This window comes from Anguilla anguilla, chromosome 2 (genome assembly GCF_013347855.1).
Source record: "Anguilla anguilla isolate fAngAng1 chromosome 2, fAngAng1.pri, whole genome shotgun sequence".
NCBI lineage: Eukaryota > Metazoa > Chordata > Actinopteri > Anguilliformes > Anguillidae > Anguilla > Anguilla anguilla.
This window is the reverse complement of record NC_049202.1, coordinates 28,043,759-28,065,290: the sequence shown is the minus strand read 5'-3', so window position 1 is coordinate 28,065,290 and position 21,532 is coordinate 28,043,759. Positions and strand designations below refer to the sequence as shown.

The following is a 21,532-nucleotide window of genomic DNA, read 5'->3' as shown; positions in this document are numbered from 1 at the left end:
GTGCTGTTACATAGCAAGAGAGGGTGCATAAAGCCCGGGGCGACATAGCTCAGGAGGTAAGAGCGGTTGTCTGGCAGTCGGAGGGTTGCCGGTTTGATCCCCCGCCCCGGGCATGTCGTAGTGTCCCTGAGCAAGACACCTAACCCCTAATTGCTCCCACTGAGTTGATTGGTACCTTGCATGGCAGCCTTTCACCATTGGTGTGTGAATGGGTGAACAAGAGGCATCAGTTGTAAAGCGCTTTGAATAAAAGCGCTATATAAATGCAGTTCATTTACCATTTACCATAAAGTGTTAAATGCTGGGGTTCTAATAATTGTAACATCTTTTTGTAGAATAAAAATATCATGTCAGATTTCTTTCCTCAATTTTCTGGTCAATTTGCAACCTGCCTGTGATAACCACATCAGTTGTGCAAGCAGTGGCAGCTTACAGATCTGCTAATCCTTGCCCTCCTGACATGGATGTTATGGAAAATGTTCACTTTGACCCAAAACCTCAAATTGTGAGCAGAAGAAGTGAACAGTAATGGCATTAGTATTTCATGTCTCATCTTTTCGCACCCTACTGTGGCTCAACAAGGTCTGGCCCATAATCAATCAATACAAAACATTTTGAGATGGCTGCTTTCATTATGCAAATAAAATCTTCTAAGTTATCCAAATATGCACTTCACCTCACTGAACTCCACAGCTGCCTTTACGTCAGGAAGTTGCTGGGATGTCTCTCAGATATGAACCCCCATTGGATAAGCCACACCTAAATATTGTGATGCAAAGATGAATGTAGAGTTGTACAGCTTGCTCATTATACAGACTTCACACTTCTCTTGCTTTATTGCCTTCAGTTTTGGAAGCTTAAGTTCACCCTGGTTGCTTTGATTGCTTCTGTTTGATCACTCTCTCTAAACAACAACACAGACAGAAGCTGCCAACACGAAGGCATGACCCTGTAAAACAGACAGAGAAATAAATCAGTGTGGGCAAAACAGACACCTGCAGGGCAAGCATAGCAGGGGAGACAAGATGGCACTGCCGCTACTGCTGTAGAAGGAGTACCTGCTGTGAGGTTATTATGGCAGGAGAGCATGCAGAAACACTCATCTGCTGCTCCATGAAAAAACCCCAAAGATTTTTCTTCAATAGTTCAATTTAAATTATGTCTGAAGAATGGATTCAGGCTAATTTTCATAAGAATAGCATTTAGTATTAGTATGTTTACTTTTAAACACAAAACATGGAGTTCATGGAAAAACCCTGCATTTGAAATTAATAGTAAAAACTGTCAGTGATGGTTTTATTGTGTCACACCATAGGGTGAACATTCAGACTGAACATTTCAACATTCCATCCACAGATACCACGACACGAGCCCAGAGGGTTCGGGCAGCCATGTTTCCAGAGACGGTGGTCGAGGGGACATCCATCCTGTCTACTCAGACAGATCCGGGGCAGCAGACTAATGTGCAGCGCCTGGCCGAGCCATCCCAGCTGCTGAAAACTGCCATCATCCACCTCATCAACTACCAGGATGATGCTGAGTTGGCCACCCGTGCTGTCCCCGAACTCACCAAGCTACTTAATGATGATGACCAGGTCCGGTGTGCACTCTGGAACACACAGGCACCTGTACAAAGACACACATAAGTCTGTAGATACTTGCACACTGATATGTATGAAACCATCCACATACACACAGACGTACTGTCATACCAACATTTAAACACAAACATTATGTAACAGATGACATGACTTCTCATAGCTTTCTGGAGGCCTGCATACACTGGCATTTCCTCAGATTCCCAGAGACACAGCCTTTCCAAACCCCATAATATGCACTCACTTGCTGATGAGGGCCCACGTTAAATGCAAATCTCAGGAGTTAGAGACTAAACATATGTACATGTAAATTTAGAACTGTCTAGTACAGATTTGATGTGTTTGCTCTTTTTTTAAAACTAGTTTGCCAGGCTTAGCTTTCTAAAGAGCTGTGCACCCCAGTTATTGTACTCTTGTACAGGGCCACAGTAAAACTTTTCCACCAAGCATACATGAAGTGTGCAACAGATTGGCCGTCATTGTGCACTCCTGGAATGCAGTATTCCTGCTCAGATCATAAATTAAAGCAAACCGAGCGAGCCAGTACTAAAGCTGCATTTCATCTTAAAGTACCTCCAGTATACCCAGGCGACTGAATCAAGATGTTTTTCAAAATTAAGTTGCTTATCACATCACATAATTGAAGGAATTCATACTTTCCATACTTCCGAATCAAGAGCAAACCTGTATAAGACTATATGCTGTGCACTGGGGGCAGTAAGCCAAACACAAGTGTCATTGCTAGTTTCAGATCGACACTGCTGTCATTTCCCCATCCAGTGCCCACATTGTTTAAATACCAAATGAACTTGAGTCCATGTGGGCAGGTTGGTCTTAAGATAAGGTGTGGTCAGGCACATTGTTGTCATATCTATTTTAATGCAGCTCAAAGCGTTTATGCTAAGACCAGTAAAAACCTGGTCTTAAGTCATGTCCCAGTTGTTTCATTGTTATTTTAAGGGTGCAATATTAAGATAGTAATGTGCCTACATGCACAATGCACATACTGTACACACAGGGGAAAGCACAAACATGCATAAAAATATCAAGATTACATTCTGAAAGATTACCATTGTGTATCAAAAATACACTATAAAAATACTACAGAAAAATACAGCTTGTTTCAATGGTTAGTCATAATATAGATCCAAATTAGATATCCACAGTAATGACAAATAAATTTGGCAAATTATTTAATCAATCATGGCAATAAACATCAGTATTTAAAAAATTTGAGGTTGAGAATGCATCCTGCCACTCCACATCTCCACTGAGTTCCTCCCAAATGGTCCCACCTACAAATAAACAATCATGTGACTAAACAAGCACTCATCAGACGTACGCAAATGGTAAATGCATTCTCCCCAAATGTATTTAGCCAGTATTATTCAGATTCAGATCTTTTTTTCCCCACACCTCTTTGATACGATTTGCTCAGAAGTCAGCACCAAGTTTCTCAATTAGACATACACTACCGGTCAAAAGTTTTAGAACACCCCCATTTTTCCAGTTTTATTGAAATTTAAGCAGTTGAAGTCCAGTGAATGACCTGAAATGGCACAAAGGTAAGTGGTAAACTGCCAGAAGTTTAGGTTACCAAAAACTCTGGTCATTATATCTAAAATATGATATACATCTATTACATATATATATATCTATTACAAACTATCTAAAATTTTGTTAAATTACTTTTGTGCTACAAAAGCTTAACAAAACATCGCTTGTTGAACTCTTCGGTTGTTAAATATTGGTGCACACATATTTTCTTGAATTGTGCAGCCACATGGTCAGTACTTGATTGGACAAAGGATTGGAGACAATGGCCAAGGATCACGTCCTTTCCCTCAGTGAAGGGGAATGCCACCGTAAATTGTTCTTATCCCGCCAAACTGCAACAAACATATGTCATTTCCTGGCAGATGAGTTGGAGACAAATACCTGCTGTCCCTATGCATTCCCCGATGTTGTGAAAGTCACAGCTGCACTATATGTTTTTTGCGAGTGGGTCGCTCCGACATACCCTAAGTTAAATTGGAAGCATATGCCAGTCTGCCATAAGTTCAACCATACATGCAGTTACCTCAAGTCTAGACCAGTATGCTATCATACGGCTGATAGTACTTAGTTGAGTTATAAAACTAATTGATTGTATTATTTCATTCATATTGAACTACAGTTCAGTGGTCAAGGATCACCGTTTAGGGATCACCCTCAGTTACCCTGTTAGTGGCACAGCACTCTGAATACTGAACCCAGAATAACTGAAGATCACCGTTTATCAACCTCAACACTTAAAATTATTTAGAGGGAAGTCACCCTTGCCACTTCTGAATTCAGATGTCTCTGTTTGACTTTGTTGGTGGATCATTCCATCAGTATGAGAGAGGAAACGCGTACAAAAATATAAGCTTTAATGACAAATAATTCTGAAAATTAAGCAGTTTGGTTGTAATGTGGGATAGGATACTGGCACAGTATAGCACAATAGAACACTGTACATATAATGTAGCATGTAGTGACGAGGCGGACGTTAAAGTATTAGTATTATAGTTCGTAAGTGATACACTATCGCAACAAGGTTGCTGGGTACCGCTACACAGGAACTCACTATGAACTAATACAATTCTATGCATGTAGCCTATGATTAGTAGCTGACAGACAACAATCAGTTACACTCGACTCATAACACAAAGGTCTTTAACCATACAATTAGATTTACAGTCAAAGGATTTTTGATGCGTGTATGGTGTATGTGGGTATCGTCCTCTGTTGAGTTTCGTAGAGTAGGCATATTGTAATCCCAATTAATCCCCACATTAATTCAGTTTTTTTTTAATTAGTATTTTTCCAGGTTGGTTAAGCTGGTGCTGGTGCAGTTTCTCAGTGGGTAGAAGAGCATGTTTACCTACTGATCCTACCTCCCCATCTTGTTCCTTTATATATAGGTTGTGGTAAACAAGGCAGCCATGATTGTGAACCAGCTGACAAGGAAAGATGCTTCCCGGAGGGTGCTGATGCAGTCCCCGCAGATGGTGGCAGCGGTGGTGCGCACTATGCAGAATACCAATGACATGGAGACTGCCCGCTGCACTGCCAGTATCCTGCACAACCTGTCGCACCAGCGGGAGGGCCTGCTGGCCATCTTTAAGTCTGGTGGCATCCCTGCACTGGTCCGCATGCTCAGGTAAGACTCGGGCAATGAGTGCTAGAATAACATATAACATAGTAGCATAAACAAATTCTCTCACTGCTGAACTTTCAGTCCAAGACCTTCAACTGAGCATGTGTATGGAAGTTCCACTACTAATATACAGTTGAGGCCAAAGGTTTACATACTGTACGCCTAGACTAAAGATTTTCAAACTCAGTTTTTCACAGCTATGCACATTACATGTTACCATACATTTCTTTTGGCAAGTCAATTAGAGCATCTACTTTGTTCACATCAGAGGAAATTTTAAAACAATCGATTAAAGACAGATGTGTTTCAGCTTCAATTCACTATATCAGAATTCCAGTGGGTCAAAAGTTTACATACACTTTGTTAGTATTTGGTGGCATTGCTTTTTAATTGCTTAACTTGAATCAAATGATTGGGGTAGCCTTCCACAAGCATCTCACAATACTTTGCCAGAATTTTTGCCCATTCCTCCTGACAGAACTGGTGTAACTCAGTCTGGTTTGTGAGCCTCCTTGCTCGGACATGCTTTTTCAGTTCAGTCCACAAATTTCCTATGGGATTCAGGTCAGGGCTTTGTGACGGCCACTTCAATACTTTCACTTTGTTGTCTTTAAGCCATTTTGTTACAACTTTGAAGGTATGCTTAAGATAATTGTCCTGCTGGAAGACCCAGTTGCGACCAAGTTTTAACTTTCTAGCTGATGTCTTGAGGTGTTGTTTCAGTATTTCTAGATAATCCTCTTTCCTCATGATTCCATCTATTTTCTGAAGTGCACCAGTCCCTTTTCCAGTAAAACACCTCAACAATATGATGCTGCCACTCCCAAGCTCCACAGTTGGGATGGTGTTCTTCACCCTTTTCCTTCCATGCATAGGGCTGATCATTATGTCCAAACAGTTAAATTTTTGTTTCATCTGACCAGAGAACACTCCTCCAAAAGGCTAAGTCTTTATCCTGGTGATCACCTGCAAACTTCATTCTGGCTCTTTAATGATTTTATGAACTATTTTGGCCATAATGATCAGCGCTAAGTATGGAGGAAAAAGGGTGAAGCTTTTAATCCAAAGAACACGATAATGAAAGACTGGCAGACAAAGCTTAAATTCTTCTTTATCACAAGTTTACATACTAAATATGCATATACTGTTTCACATGCAAAAGTCATATATCTACAACCATTTTCCTAAGTTGTTAAGTGGGTTGGCAGGTATGCGACATGCCCCATACCTATACAGCACCGAGAGTTTGGCACTTTTCAGGTTTTCCTACAGAAATAACCACAATGACTACGGACTCTCAGCCGTTAAAACATTAATTTCCGTACCTTCTGACCTCATGGCAACAGAGAGAAGTCATAAACAACTTCACACAATAAAGCCCCAAATTTAGGGGATTAAGCATTTTTCCCTTCTTCTTTTTCCTGCCCTTTTCATCGTCACAAATGTTCCAGGCTCACAAACAGTGCATCTATTTGTCACAACTCTTTGCTGGTTTTGGCGGTCAGATTGTTAGGTCAGCTGCCTAGCTTGATGAAGAGAACAAAGAGGAGTTCTAGCTACGACTAAGCATATCAAAATGCCTTATAAACCTTATAAACACAAAAAGTGAGTCTCTGAAGAGAAAATAGAAAATGGACCAGGAGAAAAGGGTAGCCTAGATGTTGCCAGAGTTGGATGGATTTTTAATAAAGCAATCACCAAACCTTTGACTCAACTGCATCAAAAAGTCTGTCTCACCAAGGGTATATCAAGAACCTTCCTTTCTCAACTGCTGTCATTCAGGCCATGTTTTAAAATTGAGATTGTCAACCCACACCACAGTCTCCTAACATACAAAATGAATGAATGGTCTGGGTTGACTTCTTTTCATTAGAAAACATAATTGGTCTACTTCCTTCATAACTTGGCTATCCGCTAATTGGAAATACACATTGTTATCATCTCTGATTTAATGATGTAATGCTCTGAATTTGTCGGGCACGGCTTCGTTTTTTAAATATTATGACCTTGTTATAATGACAGATAAAAATCCCGCTGATCACGTACAGTGTAGGGATTGCAATGCTGTTTTGACCTACGATAGCAAGAAGAGTGATCCCACTGAACTTAGAGATATTTGTCCAAGAAATAGCAGAAACTTTGCTGGCAGGGAAGATACTAGTGAGATATGTAGGCTAAAGCAAATGGGTCTGTTAAGCCAGTTGACAAAAACTGGAGGTGTAAGACGAGTGGTTTATTAGAATTTACTGCTCTGCTGATGGGCCACTGTACCTTCTTAAGCTGTGTAGCTACTGTTTACTATCCTTTATGTAAATAAAAAAAGCCAATTGCAGTATGATAATTATAACTCAAGAGCATAATAGCTGAGCAAAGCATTATAAAACCACGTCTGTGAGCGATTTCGGTTTTGGGTTGGGTTTGGTTTTCAAATTTGGCAGTACCATTCGGGCTTAGTCGGGACGGGTCTCAAGGTCTTGGGTATGGGCCAGGATCATATCAGTTAGATCAGTAGGTTAATAGTATTACACACTGATCCTGTGAAGTAGTTAGTTACTTGGATCTGACATATTTAAGACTGGGATTGCTGTTCAATATGAGGCTTAGGGAAGACCCACAGGGTCGTGATGCGGTTGCAGAACATTATCTCCAAAGCTATATACAGTACAGACATGGTTTAAAGCTTGAAATAAAGAGCACATTTGTACCAAAATGACCAAATCCCCTGATACTATGGGGGGCTCACTCTGTAAACAAACAGGACATATTTATTCTTAAAAACAGCAAAGAAATCCAAAAATCATTTAGCATTTTCTTTATTTAGTAGTGATTACATGTACTTCTGATTCTTGTATTTTTCCAAAGGTGGGCCTAAGTGCCCCCAAAATATATCAAACGTTCAAATGGTACCAAACATCTCCATATTGGAATGTTGGGCCTCATTTATCAACCTTTCCGTAACACTGTGTGTGAATTTATGTGTGAGTGGAAAATAACCAAAAAATTCTACTGGATTTATCAAACACTCATACACAGCTTTTTCATATCCACGTGCGTATGTTGATAAATACCAATAAATTGCAAATGAAAAGCGCATTCACAGAACTTGTGATTAGCATAAATTGACACCCCTAAAATGCCATGTGAGGAGCTTGGAATTCTATTGTAGGCGATTTATAGAGGTGGCTGAGAAAAAATAAAATTTAAAAAACTTATCTGAAGCAGAGATTGAAGTGCTGTTAATGGAAGTACAAGCCAAATCATATTTTATTCATTAGTGTACGCAGCACAGTGGCAGGGCTGGGAAAGACTAAAGCCTGGCAAGCTACAGTATAGGGGAGAGTCGCCATAAATGTAAGACTTGATAACTTTAACACAGTCAATAACTTAATATACAGTGTGCTTTGTACATATACAGGTTTGTACATGTGCAATTCAGTCCTCTGCTACCTCCCAAAGGGAAAAAGGAACGGAGCAATGTGATAACCTTTGCAGGAATTATTTCCAAAAAATGTGTTTTTGAGCAAGCTAAGTAAAAAACTGTGTGGCATTCTGTCCGCTGGATAAGCGGACTGGTCTCGGTCACACTGGCTGGTGGAGAGAGCACATGCACCTGGGTTGTGCTAACTAATCAGCCCAGATGCTTAAAGGTGTGTTCCTCTCCACAGTTCAGGGCCAAGACCAGGAGCTTACTGAGAGTGTGTTTCTTTATTTAGTTTCTTTGTTTAGTTTTTGTTTACAGTACATGTTTAACAGGGCACAAAGGTAGGAGGAGCTGGAGATGCGGGCCAGCTAGGGGCGGTGCACTGGAAACTGCTTTACGGCCTGTTGGTCGGCCTGAGAAAGGGATTGGTCTTTGTCACGCCGGCTGGTAGAGAAAATCTAATTATAAAAGTACAATATGCAAAACAAGCTTTACAACTGTGTTTTTTTAAATTTAAGTACACAATACAAACAGTTCAGAGCACTCATGAAATTAGTTTGGATCCTAACAAACTGCCATAAGAAAACTTAATAAATTCCAAATTGTTTGCATAAATGCATTTATGAATGATTTCGGGTCAAATTCAGTCAGCTCACATTTGATAAATGAAGCCCATTGTGCGTATCTTTTTTCCCAGCCATATTCTACTTCCAGAAGCTAATCTTATTGAGGGTGGTATCTCTGGAACCGCACAAATATTTTTTATTTATCCATTCTCTCTTTTGGGCTTAGCCCTTTATTTCAGTCAAAGGGTGTCCTTTTGGAGAGCTCTATATACAAAATGTGTTCATAATGGTTACTTATCACACACAATGAATTCACTTGGAAACAATCAAACCATTTGGTTTTACCTTGCTGTGCCTGCTGACCTGTGCTCAGCTTTCAGGCTGTATAATGGCATCCAGAAGTGATCTGTCAATTTTCTTTCCGTTTTTGACCCTGGGCTCTTGTTCCCTGCAGTTGCACTGCTCCATATTTTAAATTAAACATCCAACGCTTACAACAGACATGACAGAGGTCTGAAGTGTCAAATATTTTTGTAGGTACTTGAGAATGTCCAATTCCCACACTGCAGATTTGGGATAGTGTAGACAACTGTGGTTGTGGTTGTCCTCCAAAACACTTTGTGTCACCAGCTGCTTCTTTTCTGTCTGCAGCCTACAGCTAAGATTGCACAGACTGGAGTCAGAGGAAGACCTTCCATATGTAGCTTTAACTCTTTGAGCCACATCTTAATTTTTTAGAGATTAAACAGGTTTATGTAATAGAAGCCCCCCATTTTGTTCACATGACATGTCCCCATCAGGAAATTGAAGGAAGTGAAGCTTTGGCCTGGATATGATATACATTAGTTGGTAAGCACTATTATTTGAGAAAAAAATAATTTTTCTATCACTCAAGTATATCTCCAAATCCAAAAGTCTCAGTTCATATCATCTTGCATTACAAGAATAGGTTGTATAGAGTAACCACATCATAGAGGCATGCCAATAGGACATACAATTGCTTTATCCATCCATCCATTATATGTAGCTGCTTATTCCTGGTCAGGATCGCAGGAGTTGCTGGTTGCTGGATCTCAGCATGCACCCTGGACAGTTTGCCAGTTAATTGCAGGGCACACTCACCATTCACTTACATACTCATACCTAGGAGCAATTTAGACTCTCCAGTTAACCTCACCTGCATGTCTTTGGACTGTGGGAGGAAACCAGAGTACCCAGAGGAAACCCACGTGGACACGGGGAAAACATGCTAAGTGCACACAGAAATGCCCCGGCCGGGCCCCACCCTTACAATTGCTTTATAATGTACAAAAATATAGGGAGATTACCTGGTAGAAATATGCTCCAGGAACAGAAATGGTTAAATAAAACTTATGTTTTGATGGGACTGTAACCAATTAAAATAATAAATAATTGTTAAAAATTAATTCTTATATAAAAAAGTCGCTGCATAAAAAAAAATTAATGATACATTGTGAAAAAGCAAATTCTTTGATGGAGATTAAAGGGAGTGCTTTATGATGCGTCATCCAGGTTCAAGTTAGTTAACATGCAGTCTATGGACGCCCATTTGAACTTTGATCACTAGATAGTGATGAAACGAATACAAAACCAACTGAACCCTCCCTTATCCTGGGTGAGGCAACTGCCAATTGTGCATTACCCTATGGAACTATCAGTTACAGTGAGCACTGGTATGGCCTGGATTCAATCACAGAATTTGTAGCTCATTCCTGCAGCAGAGCGTGATGCCTTAACTGAATGAGTCACCCATCAGCCCTTTCCTTTTCTTTATTAAACCACAAAAGTGTTTATTGTGACTCCAGTAAGCTATTGTGACATCCACAAATAGCAAAAACTGAACTGTCTGAAGCAGGGGTCATCACCGTGTTGGCTTGTGACGGACTTTTTGGTCAAAATGCAATTTTTACCACAGACATACAAAACTTGAAGTGGTCAAGTTTTAATTAATTAATTTATTCGTCTCGGAAAACATTAGATTGTCAATATTTTGACAAGAAAATGATTGCAATGTATATTATCATGGGAAAAAAATAAACTTTTTTTCCCCAATCAATTTTTTTTTTGCCACGGACACAGACAGGTCTTGCCACGGACACGTTTGTCCTTGTACGGACACGTTGATGACCCCTAGTCTGAAAGTAAAGCCAAATAGCCCTTTAAATCAATATGAAATCTGTGAAATATTTACTCTGGCATGATTTGTGAGGATATAAATCTATATATAGCAATTTGGTGAAGAAATTATATGTAGTAACTGTGTTATTACCTTAAACAATTTGGTCTACATTTTTTATTTCAGCAATGTCATATCAATAAAGCATCATTAATAATGCTTAATAATGTCCACTTGACAATATCCATTCTCCTTATCTTGTTGAAAATACATTTATTGTGATTTTCTAATGAATCAAAAATATATGAATGAATTCATCAGTAACCCATTTATAATATGCATAATGCAGCTTACATAAGTCCTCCTAACTGAGACCATCAGCATGACAGATCTAAAGCAGTTTACTGAAATGAAAGCACTATTAATTAAGCTATGCTCCTGCATTGCATGAAGTGAGTGAAGCACTAATTACACAGAAATATTGGCAGAGCAGTATGAATATGTAACCCCATTGTTTCTCTCAGCTCCCCCATGGAGTCAGTGTTGTTCTACGCCATCACTACTCTCCACAACCTGCTGTTACACCAGGAGGGAGCAAAGATGGCAGTGCGACTGGCAGATGGCCTTCAGAGGATGGTGCCCCTGCTGAAGAAAAGCAATCCTAAGTTCCTGGCCATCACCACTGACTGCCTGCAGTTGCTGTCCTATGGCAACCAAGAGAGCAAGGTAGGCATAATTTAATGTGCTGAATTTAATATGGTAATTTCCTGTTAAGTGTGCATGCATAATGATACCTAGTATTATATAAACCTTCCAGTGTAAAATCTAAGTCAGTTAATCTCAAAAACTATGTTTTAAGGGAAATTTTTGTGTACGACAAAAGTATCAAAACACACGAAATTAAATTGATCAGCCCAGATGCCAATTTCAGCCTGCTCTCCATCAACGTGTATCCGCACAGAGCTTCTGGAGTTATGAGTTGAAAATTAGACTATTGTCCTTAAGAGATCCAAGCAGTATGCACTCCACACTGTATGATATACACTCAAATTCAAATATCAATTAATTTCACTGGTTCAAAAAAGTATACTCCATACCAACAGTTTGTGAACAAGCTCTACTGAAAGAGTGATATGATTTGTGGTTCCAAGTACAACACATGGGCATGTTGGAATTGAAGCGTGATTTATTAAAGTGCGAAATCTGTAAGCCTAAATTAACTTGGTCCTGTGTTTTTTCATCTTACCATCTGCAGAGAATCTGGTCATTCAAAGTATATGTGTCACATCAAAACGTCAAATCATTTATAATGGAAATAATCAGCAATTCAGCTGTTTTTCCAACAAAATTTTTTAAATGACTACACTATATGCTTGAACAATTGTCTGCAGGTGCAGGTGTAACTTGGCGGGATGTCTGCAGGTGTAACTTGGCGGGATGGCACACCTGTCATCCCAATACAGGACTGTAGCAGTTGTCAAAGCTCTGTACTGATGCACCTTGATAGGTAGCAGGCTGATGTCAGCATTCTGGCTGATCAATTTAATTTCCAGCCTTTTGAGGCTCTTGGCAAATGTAAACATTTCCCTTAAAACATTGTTTATTGTTATCAATAATGTATTTCTTGCTTTGGAAATAATGAAAAAATGTATAGGGAGGAAAAAAAAGGTCTGTTCCCCCCTCAGCTGATCATCCTTGCCAATGGTGGTCCAGAGGGACTGGTGCACATCATGAGGAACTACAACTATGAGAAGCTTCTCTGGACTACAAGCCGTGTCCTGAAGGTGCTCTCCGTCTGCCCTAGCAACAAGCCTGCAATTGTGGAGGCTGGTAGGTGAAATGGCCGACTCCCAGATCTACAATGTAGTATAATAGTTAGGGATCTATGCTTCTTACTCAGATGTTGCAGGTTTAATATTTATAATAATTAGTCAACATCCAGCTTTACAAATGGATTGTGTAAAATGTAAAATGCAAAATGTAAGCCTTCTGATTTGCTGTGGAAAACTGTCTACTAAATGCCTAAACATGAATCTAGATTGTCATAACTTTGAGCGGTTCAGGTGTCACTCAAAGACTGAAAAGTGTCACCTTAAATAACCACCAGGAATAATGAGTACCACGATGATTTAATGGAAAGTAAACAAACTCATGTTGTGATATGTAATAGAGGCCTGATTTATGTAGCCTGCTTTTCTTGTCGCACCTGCCCACACCCGCCAAGACTTTGTCCCAGGCCCGCGAAAGCCCACATACATATTGTTAGATATGGACAAATAAAACTTGAGATGTGTGCCATGACTGTTGATGACATTTGGTTAATTGATAGGATATGATATCAATGCACTTCACTCGTATTTGTTCCTAATGGCAACTGCCCGCTGATTTTTTTTTTCATTTCAAGCACTTGTTTCTTTGCATTTTCTTATTTTATTTAAATTGTTCCCTACTGCCGCACATAACATATATTAAATTAATGTTTTCTTTTTTTTAAACGCTCTGATTTCTGCCCTTTTGACAGTTTTCTGTGATTTTCAACAACTTTGCCATGACTGCTCTGTGACTTTAGCCAATAATGTCCATGAAAAACACCTAGCCGTACTGATAATATAATAGCGACAAATAACATTTCCTCGATTAATTAAAAAATTTTGTGCGATTCATACATCATGCCTGCATAATACCAGCAGGTTCAGACATGCCCGTCTGTAGCTATGAAAATGCTGCCCACACTACCTACCTCTGCGGCAGGACCTCCGGCCCAAGACCTTTAATATGCAATACAATATATGAGAGATGTTTTGTCCAAAGTAGTCAAACATGGAAAAGCATCTTGATTTTGATGTCGGTTAAATGTGAGGCCATTCTTAACAGCCTTATCCCAGTAAACTTGGCCCTCCTATGGGAGTTTCAAGGTGATTACAAAAACGTGAGCATGCACTTTTCTCAGGTGGAATGCAGGCTCTGGGGAAGCACCTGACTGGATCCAGCCAGCGCCTCATGCAGAACTGCTTGTGGACCCTACGCAACCTATCTGATGCTGCCACCAAGCAGGTGAGTGCCTATGCCTGCACACCATCCCCTGCCAATGAGATTCAAGCAAATGTACACATTTTAAAGCTGTTAAAGACTGAAATATTCAAGACTAGAAAAGCTTGCTTTATCTATCCCCACTGTATAAAAAGCAAAAAATAGCATAGACAAATACATTTTTGAGGTGAAGAGTGTCATCATACATGCAACATTCTAGAAAAAAACTATTAAATAATGTAGTTCCATGTTTTTTTGTAATATTTGGGACTTATATAGCATCTCATGAAAAACCAAGGCCAATTGACAATTTACAAAACCTTGGGTAGTATTGCTTTGGAATACAGCTTCTTTAATTTCTGTGAGGCAAGATAGCCTATATTATTTGTAGTACAGTAACTCGGCGTCATTTTGATATCAATACTTTTAATGGCAGGACTAGATTTAGCCAGTTTGAATGAATGACTTATAGACAGTGCTTTGTATGTGTGAGTAACTTGCCATTTTTGTACGTTGAAAACGTGCTTTTCATGAGGTATCATTTATTTTTGCACTGTGTTTGTAATTAGTAAGTGAAAGTAATAATTAATAAATGAAGGCTATGACAGACATGCATATGTGGCACTTACAGAATGACGACACAAGTCTTCCAGTGCCACCTATTTTAATGAAAAGAAGCAGTTCTTTTTCACTGCAAACAAAACAAAAAACTTTTAGCTGACCACATACGCAGACACTCGCTTTCAGCTCACTTAGCTTGCTAGTATTTCAGTAAAGTTTGGTACCTAGCACGTTACAATACTGTTCTGTATTGCACTCTTTTCCTCTAACAGAAATGATTAATGTCATGAAAAGTAAGAAGCCCCATTTTTACAATGCATAAATAAGCCTTATAGCATGGTTCCTGAAGAACCCCCAGCTAACTAACCATGTGAACAGCAATATAGCCTGTGGCTAGTACACAATGTAGTTATCTAACTAACCAGTGTAGGCAACATTATCTTACAACATTCTCGTGTATAAGCATGCAAAAGTCAATAGGAATTCGTAGGCATAGCAAAACTATTGAAAATCTATACTTCATACGGTCTTACCTGCAAATAAAACATAAAAGCTTTTAGCTGACCACATACGCAGACACTCGCTCTCAGCTCGCTTTCTCAGTCAGTTCAGTTGAGCTCTCAGTCAGTTGCGAGCAAACCTGAACTGGTCATTCACTCAGGCACGTGCACAGATAGACCTCAAGGGGGGCTTGAGCCCCTGCCCTTTTGCCCTTTCACTCGACAAGTGCCCTTTTGGTCGGTGGCATTTATAATTTGTCTTGTATATAAAATACAATTTATAAATACCACCAACATATATATATATATATATATGCACGGGTCCGCAGTTTTAGCGTCATGCGTAAATCGCAACCCCTCAGCTGCAGTACCGGGCGCTGCTATTTTGTCTTGATCGACACAGTTGCCCACTTGTTATGGATGCACACTGCTGTACATCCGTAGATAACAGGTAACAATAATGTGAATTTCCTACTGTGTACTCTTTTACACTAAAAGATGTCATAAAACAACATCGCAGTTGAAACAACAACATTTACGATGCTCAAAATAGAATAAACCGGTTTATATCGGATTTTCCAACTTTAGACTAGGTTAAGTTATCCTATAGGCTACTAGCCCACAAGCAAGCTAGTCTAGCTAATTATGGTTAATGATAATTAATGACAGCCCCTTTGTCAAGGAAGACAACTTACAAATAGGCAATGTTTGAAGCATGTCGCTAAGATTAGTGATGTTGTAAGTGTCCCCTTTTCTTTAGTAATGCCAAGGACAGTAGGCTAGTCCGTTTGTTTAGCCAGTTGTTTCAAATGGGTGGTAGTGGCACGCTGCTAATTTTAAAAATGCAACAAAAACAAACAAAAAAAAATGCAGTAGCCTGCTTTTGCATGTTATTGATTACTCAGAACTTAAAAAGGGAAATAGTATTTGACGTCACCAGTATTATGGGCAAATACACCTAAATGAAAGGCAAAATACACTGGGAAATTGGAGATTTATATTTATAGACGTAACATATTAACAAATTAGTCTGTTTAGTGTGTGTGTGTGTGTGTGTGTGTATGTGTGTGTGCTTGCGCGCCTGTGTGTGTGAGTGAATCGTGCCGTATTAGCATGTTTGTGGTCATGCTGTGTGGTTTATCCTCTCTTGTGATGCACAAAACGTGTTACTAAATCATGCTGCTGTAACTCTACTGTATTTCGCAAATATACTCAGAATAACAAAATGACACAAGACATGAAAATAGATGGAAGTTATGAAATCCTCAAATCAGGCATTTCAGAGTGGCACAGCTTATCTAATCTTATTTAAAGTTACACTTGTAGTTTTTTGCCTTAAAATATTATAAAATTAATTTTGACTGCACAAAGTAATGGCTAAATGATATTTAATCACGTTCTCATGATATCTGTAGGTGGCTTGCAATGCAACGTCTCCGTCACCATTCAATTTTAGCCTAATCTTTTTGTGCTCAGAACAGTCAGAACAGTGCACTTTCATTAGTTATTCAGTGCTTTCATTTTGAAAAAACAGAAGTTTATAAAAATATAAACAAAGACAAAAAAGAACATTGGTATACTTTTTAATATAAGTTGTATTCATAGTGAGCCAAATAGGTAAAACTGCTTCCAGGTCACTATGCATGTCAGTAAATTTTATACTATGCCGCTGTTTTGGTCCGGTTAATGGTGAACATGCAAGTAATTAATTTTGCTCATCTGCTGGTTGCAGTGCAATGCCAAGAAAAGAGAGATTAAGGAAATGTGTTTATAATATTGCATGTGCTTTGTGACAGTGTTTTGTGTTTAGTTATCCCTGTTGAAGACTAAACTGTATGTGATGTCTGTGTGAGATGCTGTTGTAGTGTTATGGGGGATATTATCTGTAGAGCATGAACATGTCTGGATAAGTTTATTGGGTCCAAAAATTGATGACATATTACTTTAAGGAAATATGTTTCAGAAGACCCAAAACAGGGCCCATATTATGAACATAGTTTGTGATTATGAACGTGGTGTCGTGTGGCAATATCAGGATGAAAATAGTGGGGATGGTGCATGGGGGGGTGGAGGTTGCCCTTTTTTTTCAATTGAGCCCCTGCCCCCCAAAATGTCTGTGCACGGCCCTGCGTTCACTGACTGGCTATCGTTCGCAGACTATCAGTTCAGTGATTCGTTCACTGAACGTACTAGGGATGTGACGGTACACTGAACTGATGGTATGGTTCGTATACACGGCTTTGTTCCTCTTGCTGGTAGAGAATGCAAGGAGCGAGGAGCCTCTGGGGAGAAGAGTGGGTACGGTATGGAATAATGGATAATAAATGGATAATAATCGAACATCACTCTGAACATATACCAGTTTCTCTTTCTCTCCCCCCTGTCGACCGCATCGGGTGACACCAACCCTACTGACGCCACTGACTCCGGTCAAGCACTGAACGATTCGGTGAACGAATCTTTTGACCGACTCTTTATAATTAACTGATTCTAATGATTCAGCAAGTATTCCAGCAAAGCTTGCTACCAAGATGTCGTGTGCCTGCGAGTCTCACACTGACTGGCGGCCACTGCCATATACTGGCGTCAGCCGGTATCGCACTAGCTAACAGAGAGACAAAATGAATCTTGCAGTAATATGTGTCTCATGAAAAACACGTTTTCAACATACAAGAATGCCAAGTTGCTCACACACCAGGTAGCTAACGTTAAACACAGTGAAAATACAGAAAGCGGAACTGTCCCAGAAAGATTTTACAGATAAAATGTTGTCTTTTTAGTTAGCCAACAATCCAGTGTAATGAGTTAGAGATTTGCTTCAGTTGGAGGGGGGATTGAACCTTCGTGAAAAAAATTCTTCCTAATGTCTGTATGGAATTGACCGTTTGCTAATTTCCAGTTATGTCCCCTTGTTCTACTAACAGAATCTCTTGTAGTTCACTTTGTTGATCCCTTTTATAAATTTAAAAGCCTCAATCAAATCACCCCTGAGTTTCCTTTTACTAAGCTTTAAGAGGTTAAGCATCTTAAGTCTTTCCTCATAGCTTTTATCTTTTGTGCCAGGAATCAATTTGATTGCTCTTCTTTGAACTTTTTCCAGAGCCTCTATATCTTTCTTGTGGTACGTGTAGTACGGTCCACAGAACTGCACAAAATACTCAAACCCCTTTGCGCAATGCCCCTAGTGGTCGACATGCTTGCGTGCCTAGATTGCTCAACTCAGATATTCATTGCTCCTGCAACCAAACTATGAGTTGTCAGAAACTCTGTTTCTAGTTTCATTAGGAAACGATACACAACAACTATGCTGAATATGGAGTTTTGCAGTGCCACCATTGTCACGCTGGTCATTCATTTAACAAGAAACCCCTCCCTGCAGTCTCATCTGAAACTACACCCCCCACCCATGACACTGGAAACTGGACAATAGCGTCTATCTGGGGATTCATGAAAATATTTTTTCACACACTGAACACTGAAATAAACAAGAGATGTGGAGACACTGAGTCCACTGCTTACTTTTTTATTCATAGATCTTTAGTAGTTTTGCGTATCCACCCTTAGATTTGATGCACTTGTGGTCAAGAAGTCTTTGATCCAGGACATGTATAGTTTAACCTGCTGTATGTTTGCAATCTCTCAGTATTTAATTGAAAAATAGAGAAAATTCTTTTTTGATTTTTTGCCTAGACAATTGCATTTATGGCACTTTATTTCTTCCTAAATTATGAATATAAACTACTTTAAGTTAGTATTGTAAATGGTACAAATGTCTTGCTTCATTTAAGCCATCTTTTAAGTCTCTGTGATGCTCACATCTGGAGTTATAAAGCTTTAAATAGGGTACCTCCTAAATTGGCAAGGATTGGCAATATTTGGCATGTGCGCAAAGGGGTTACACATTAAAAACCATATCCCCACCTTTTTTGCCGCCGGCGACAAGGTAGACCTCAGGGTTTACAAAACTGTCTACGAACTAAAAGAAAGGCTCACATTCTGTCTGATCCCAGGAGTACTGATTTCTTACCTTAATTATATATAAAATATATATATGCAGTGAGCACCATAATTCATTGGACAGTGACACATTTTCGTTATTTTGATTCTGTACTCTAGCACTTTGAGTTTGAAAGGATACAATGTAAATGAGGTTGAAGTAAGTGCAGACTGTCAGCTTTAATTTGAGGGTATTTTCATACATATCGGACGAACCGTTTAGAAATTATAGAACCTTTTGTACATAGTCCCCCCCATTTTCGGGCATCAAAAAATATTGGACAGTTTAACATAATGTAGAATAAAGTAATCATTTTTAATATTTGGTCGCATATCCTTTGCATGCAATGACTGCTTGAAGTCTGCGACGCATAGACATCACCAGACGCTGGGTATCTTCCCTGGTGATGCTCTGCCAGGCCTGTACTGCAGCCATCTTCAGTTCCTGCTTGGTTCGGGGACTTTTTGCCTTCAGTCTCCTCTTCAGCATGTAAAATGCATGTTCAATTGGATTCAGATCCGGTGATTGACTCGGCCAGTCAAGGATTTTCCACTTTTTGGCCGTCAAAATCCCCTTTGTTGCTCTAGCACTATGTTTCGGGTCATTGTCTTGTTGCATGATGAAGTGCTGTCCAATGAGTTTGGATTCATTTGGTTTTATCTGAGCGGATAAAATATTTCTGTAGACTTCAGAATTCATTGTTCTACTTCTGTCTGCAATCACATCATTGATGAAGACAAGTGAGCCCGTTCCACTGGCAGCCATACAGGCCCAAGCCATAACACCCCCTCCACCATGTTTCACGGATGAGGTGGTATGCTTTGGATCATGGGCATTTCCTTTTTTTCTCCACACTTTCCTCTTTCCATCACTCTGGTACATGTTAATCTTTGTCTCATCTGTCCACAAGACTTTGTTCCAGAACTCTTGGGGCTCTTTTAGTTGCTTTTTAGCAAACTGTAATCTCGCCTTTCTGTTCTTCAGGCTTATCAGTGGTTTGCATCTTGTAGTGTACCCTCCGTAGTCCTGCTGGTGTAGTCTTATACGTATGGTAGACTTTGACACATCTACGCCTGCATCCAGGAGAGTGTTTTTGATCTTTTGGACTGTTGTCAGGGGGGTTTTCTTCACCATAGAGAGTATTCTCCGGTCATCCACTACAGTGGTATTCCTCGGTCTACCGGGTCTTTTGACATAATTGAGTTCACCAGTTGTTTTTTTCTTGTTAATGATGAACCAAACAGTTGGCTTGGGCATGCCCAGGGTTCTTGCAATGTTCCTGATTGATTGATTTTAATTTCTGAGCCTTATGACGGCTAGCTTAATTTGCATCGACACTGCTGTCTTCCTCATGTTGTCACACCCCAACAACAATCTCCAAAGGCAATTGCAAAGTCTAGAATCAAGACTAGACATTAACAGCTCTCTTCTGCATTTACTAACGACACAAATGAATACACCTGCCTAACGAAACACATCTGTGAAGCCAATTCAACAAATACTTGTAATACCTTAAAATGGGGGGACCATGTACAAAAGGTGCTGTCATTTCTAATCAGTTCATCCGATATGGATGAAAATACCCTCAAATTAAAGCTGACAGTCTGCACTTCAACCTCATTGTCATTGTATCCTTTCAAACTCAAAGTGCTAGAGTACAGAACCAAAATAACAAAAAATGTCCAATGAATTATGGTTCTCACTGTATATATATATATATATATATATATATATATATATATATACACACACACAGGTATATATATGTATATATTATTAAGGGTTCAGGTCGATCTACAGTACAATTTCTGTAGGGTTATAGGTAAATTAAACCTCTCTCCTAGTGAGCATTATGGTGAAATTAAATATTAAGCGTTTTGAGATCTTTTTGGGAGAGACCGCTTTGGCTATTATATTGGTGAGCTACCTTGAGACCAGATCAGGCAACAGATAACAAATTTACAAAGTCAGCTGGGTTTACATGGAGCCTAATCGGTTTAAAAGCCCAAGCAGAATTAAAATGCTCCATATAAACACCTCAATCAGAATAAACAGGACCAAACCAATTGAAATTTCAGTCGGTTGCAGAGGGGTAGTTTAAACCTTTTCATAAACCGATCAAAAGAGTAAATGGACTGCATTTATATAGCGCTTTTATCCAAAGCGCTTTACAATGGATGCCTCTCATTCGCCAGAGCAGTTAGGGGTTAGGGGTTAGGTGTCTTGCTCAAGGACACTTCGACATGCCCAGGGCGGGGTTTGAACCGGCAACCCTCCGACTGCCAGACAATCGGTCTTACCTCCTGAGCTATGTCGCCCCTGGTACCAGAAAAATGGTACCATGTAAATGATGAAACGGATTATTTTCTGGCTGCGTTCTTTTTGCGCATGCCCACCGTCTTAACGTAAATGCGTCGTGGCGTACGTTTCTCTCCACTGATCAACACATACGCATTCATCACTTTTGCGCATGTCACACAGCTGTTCTGATTAAATGCATCGGTGCATGTAAACACCAGACCGTATTAGATCACATCCTGT

The 21,532-nt window shown here is 39.6% G+C and overlaps 1 protein-coding gene across 2 annotated transcripts in view; it reads left to right on the top strand.

Annotated features, from left to right (window-relative positions):
* jupa (junction plakoglobin a) overlaps positions 1-21,532 on the top strand; it is a 64,414-nt gene that overhangs the window by 28,827 nt on the left and 14,055 nt on the right. For both annotated transcript variants that reach the window (XM_035407195.1, XM_035407196.1), the window contains 5 exons: positions 1,357-1,595; positions 4,544-4,782; positions 11,428-11,629; positions 12,589-12,733; positions 13,854-13,957. In XM_035407195.1, the coding sequence (XP_035263086.1) occupies positions 1,357-1,595; positions 4,544-4,782; positions 11,428-11,629; positions 12,589-12,733; positions 13,854-13,957 (929 nt within the window). The remainder of the gene's footprint in view (positions 1-1,356; positions 1,596-4,543; positions 4,783-11,427; positions 11,630-12,588; positions 12,734-13,853; positions 13,958-21,532) is intronic.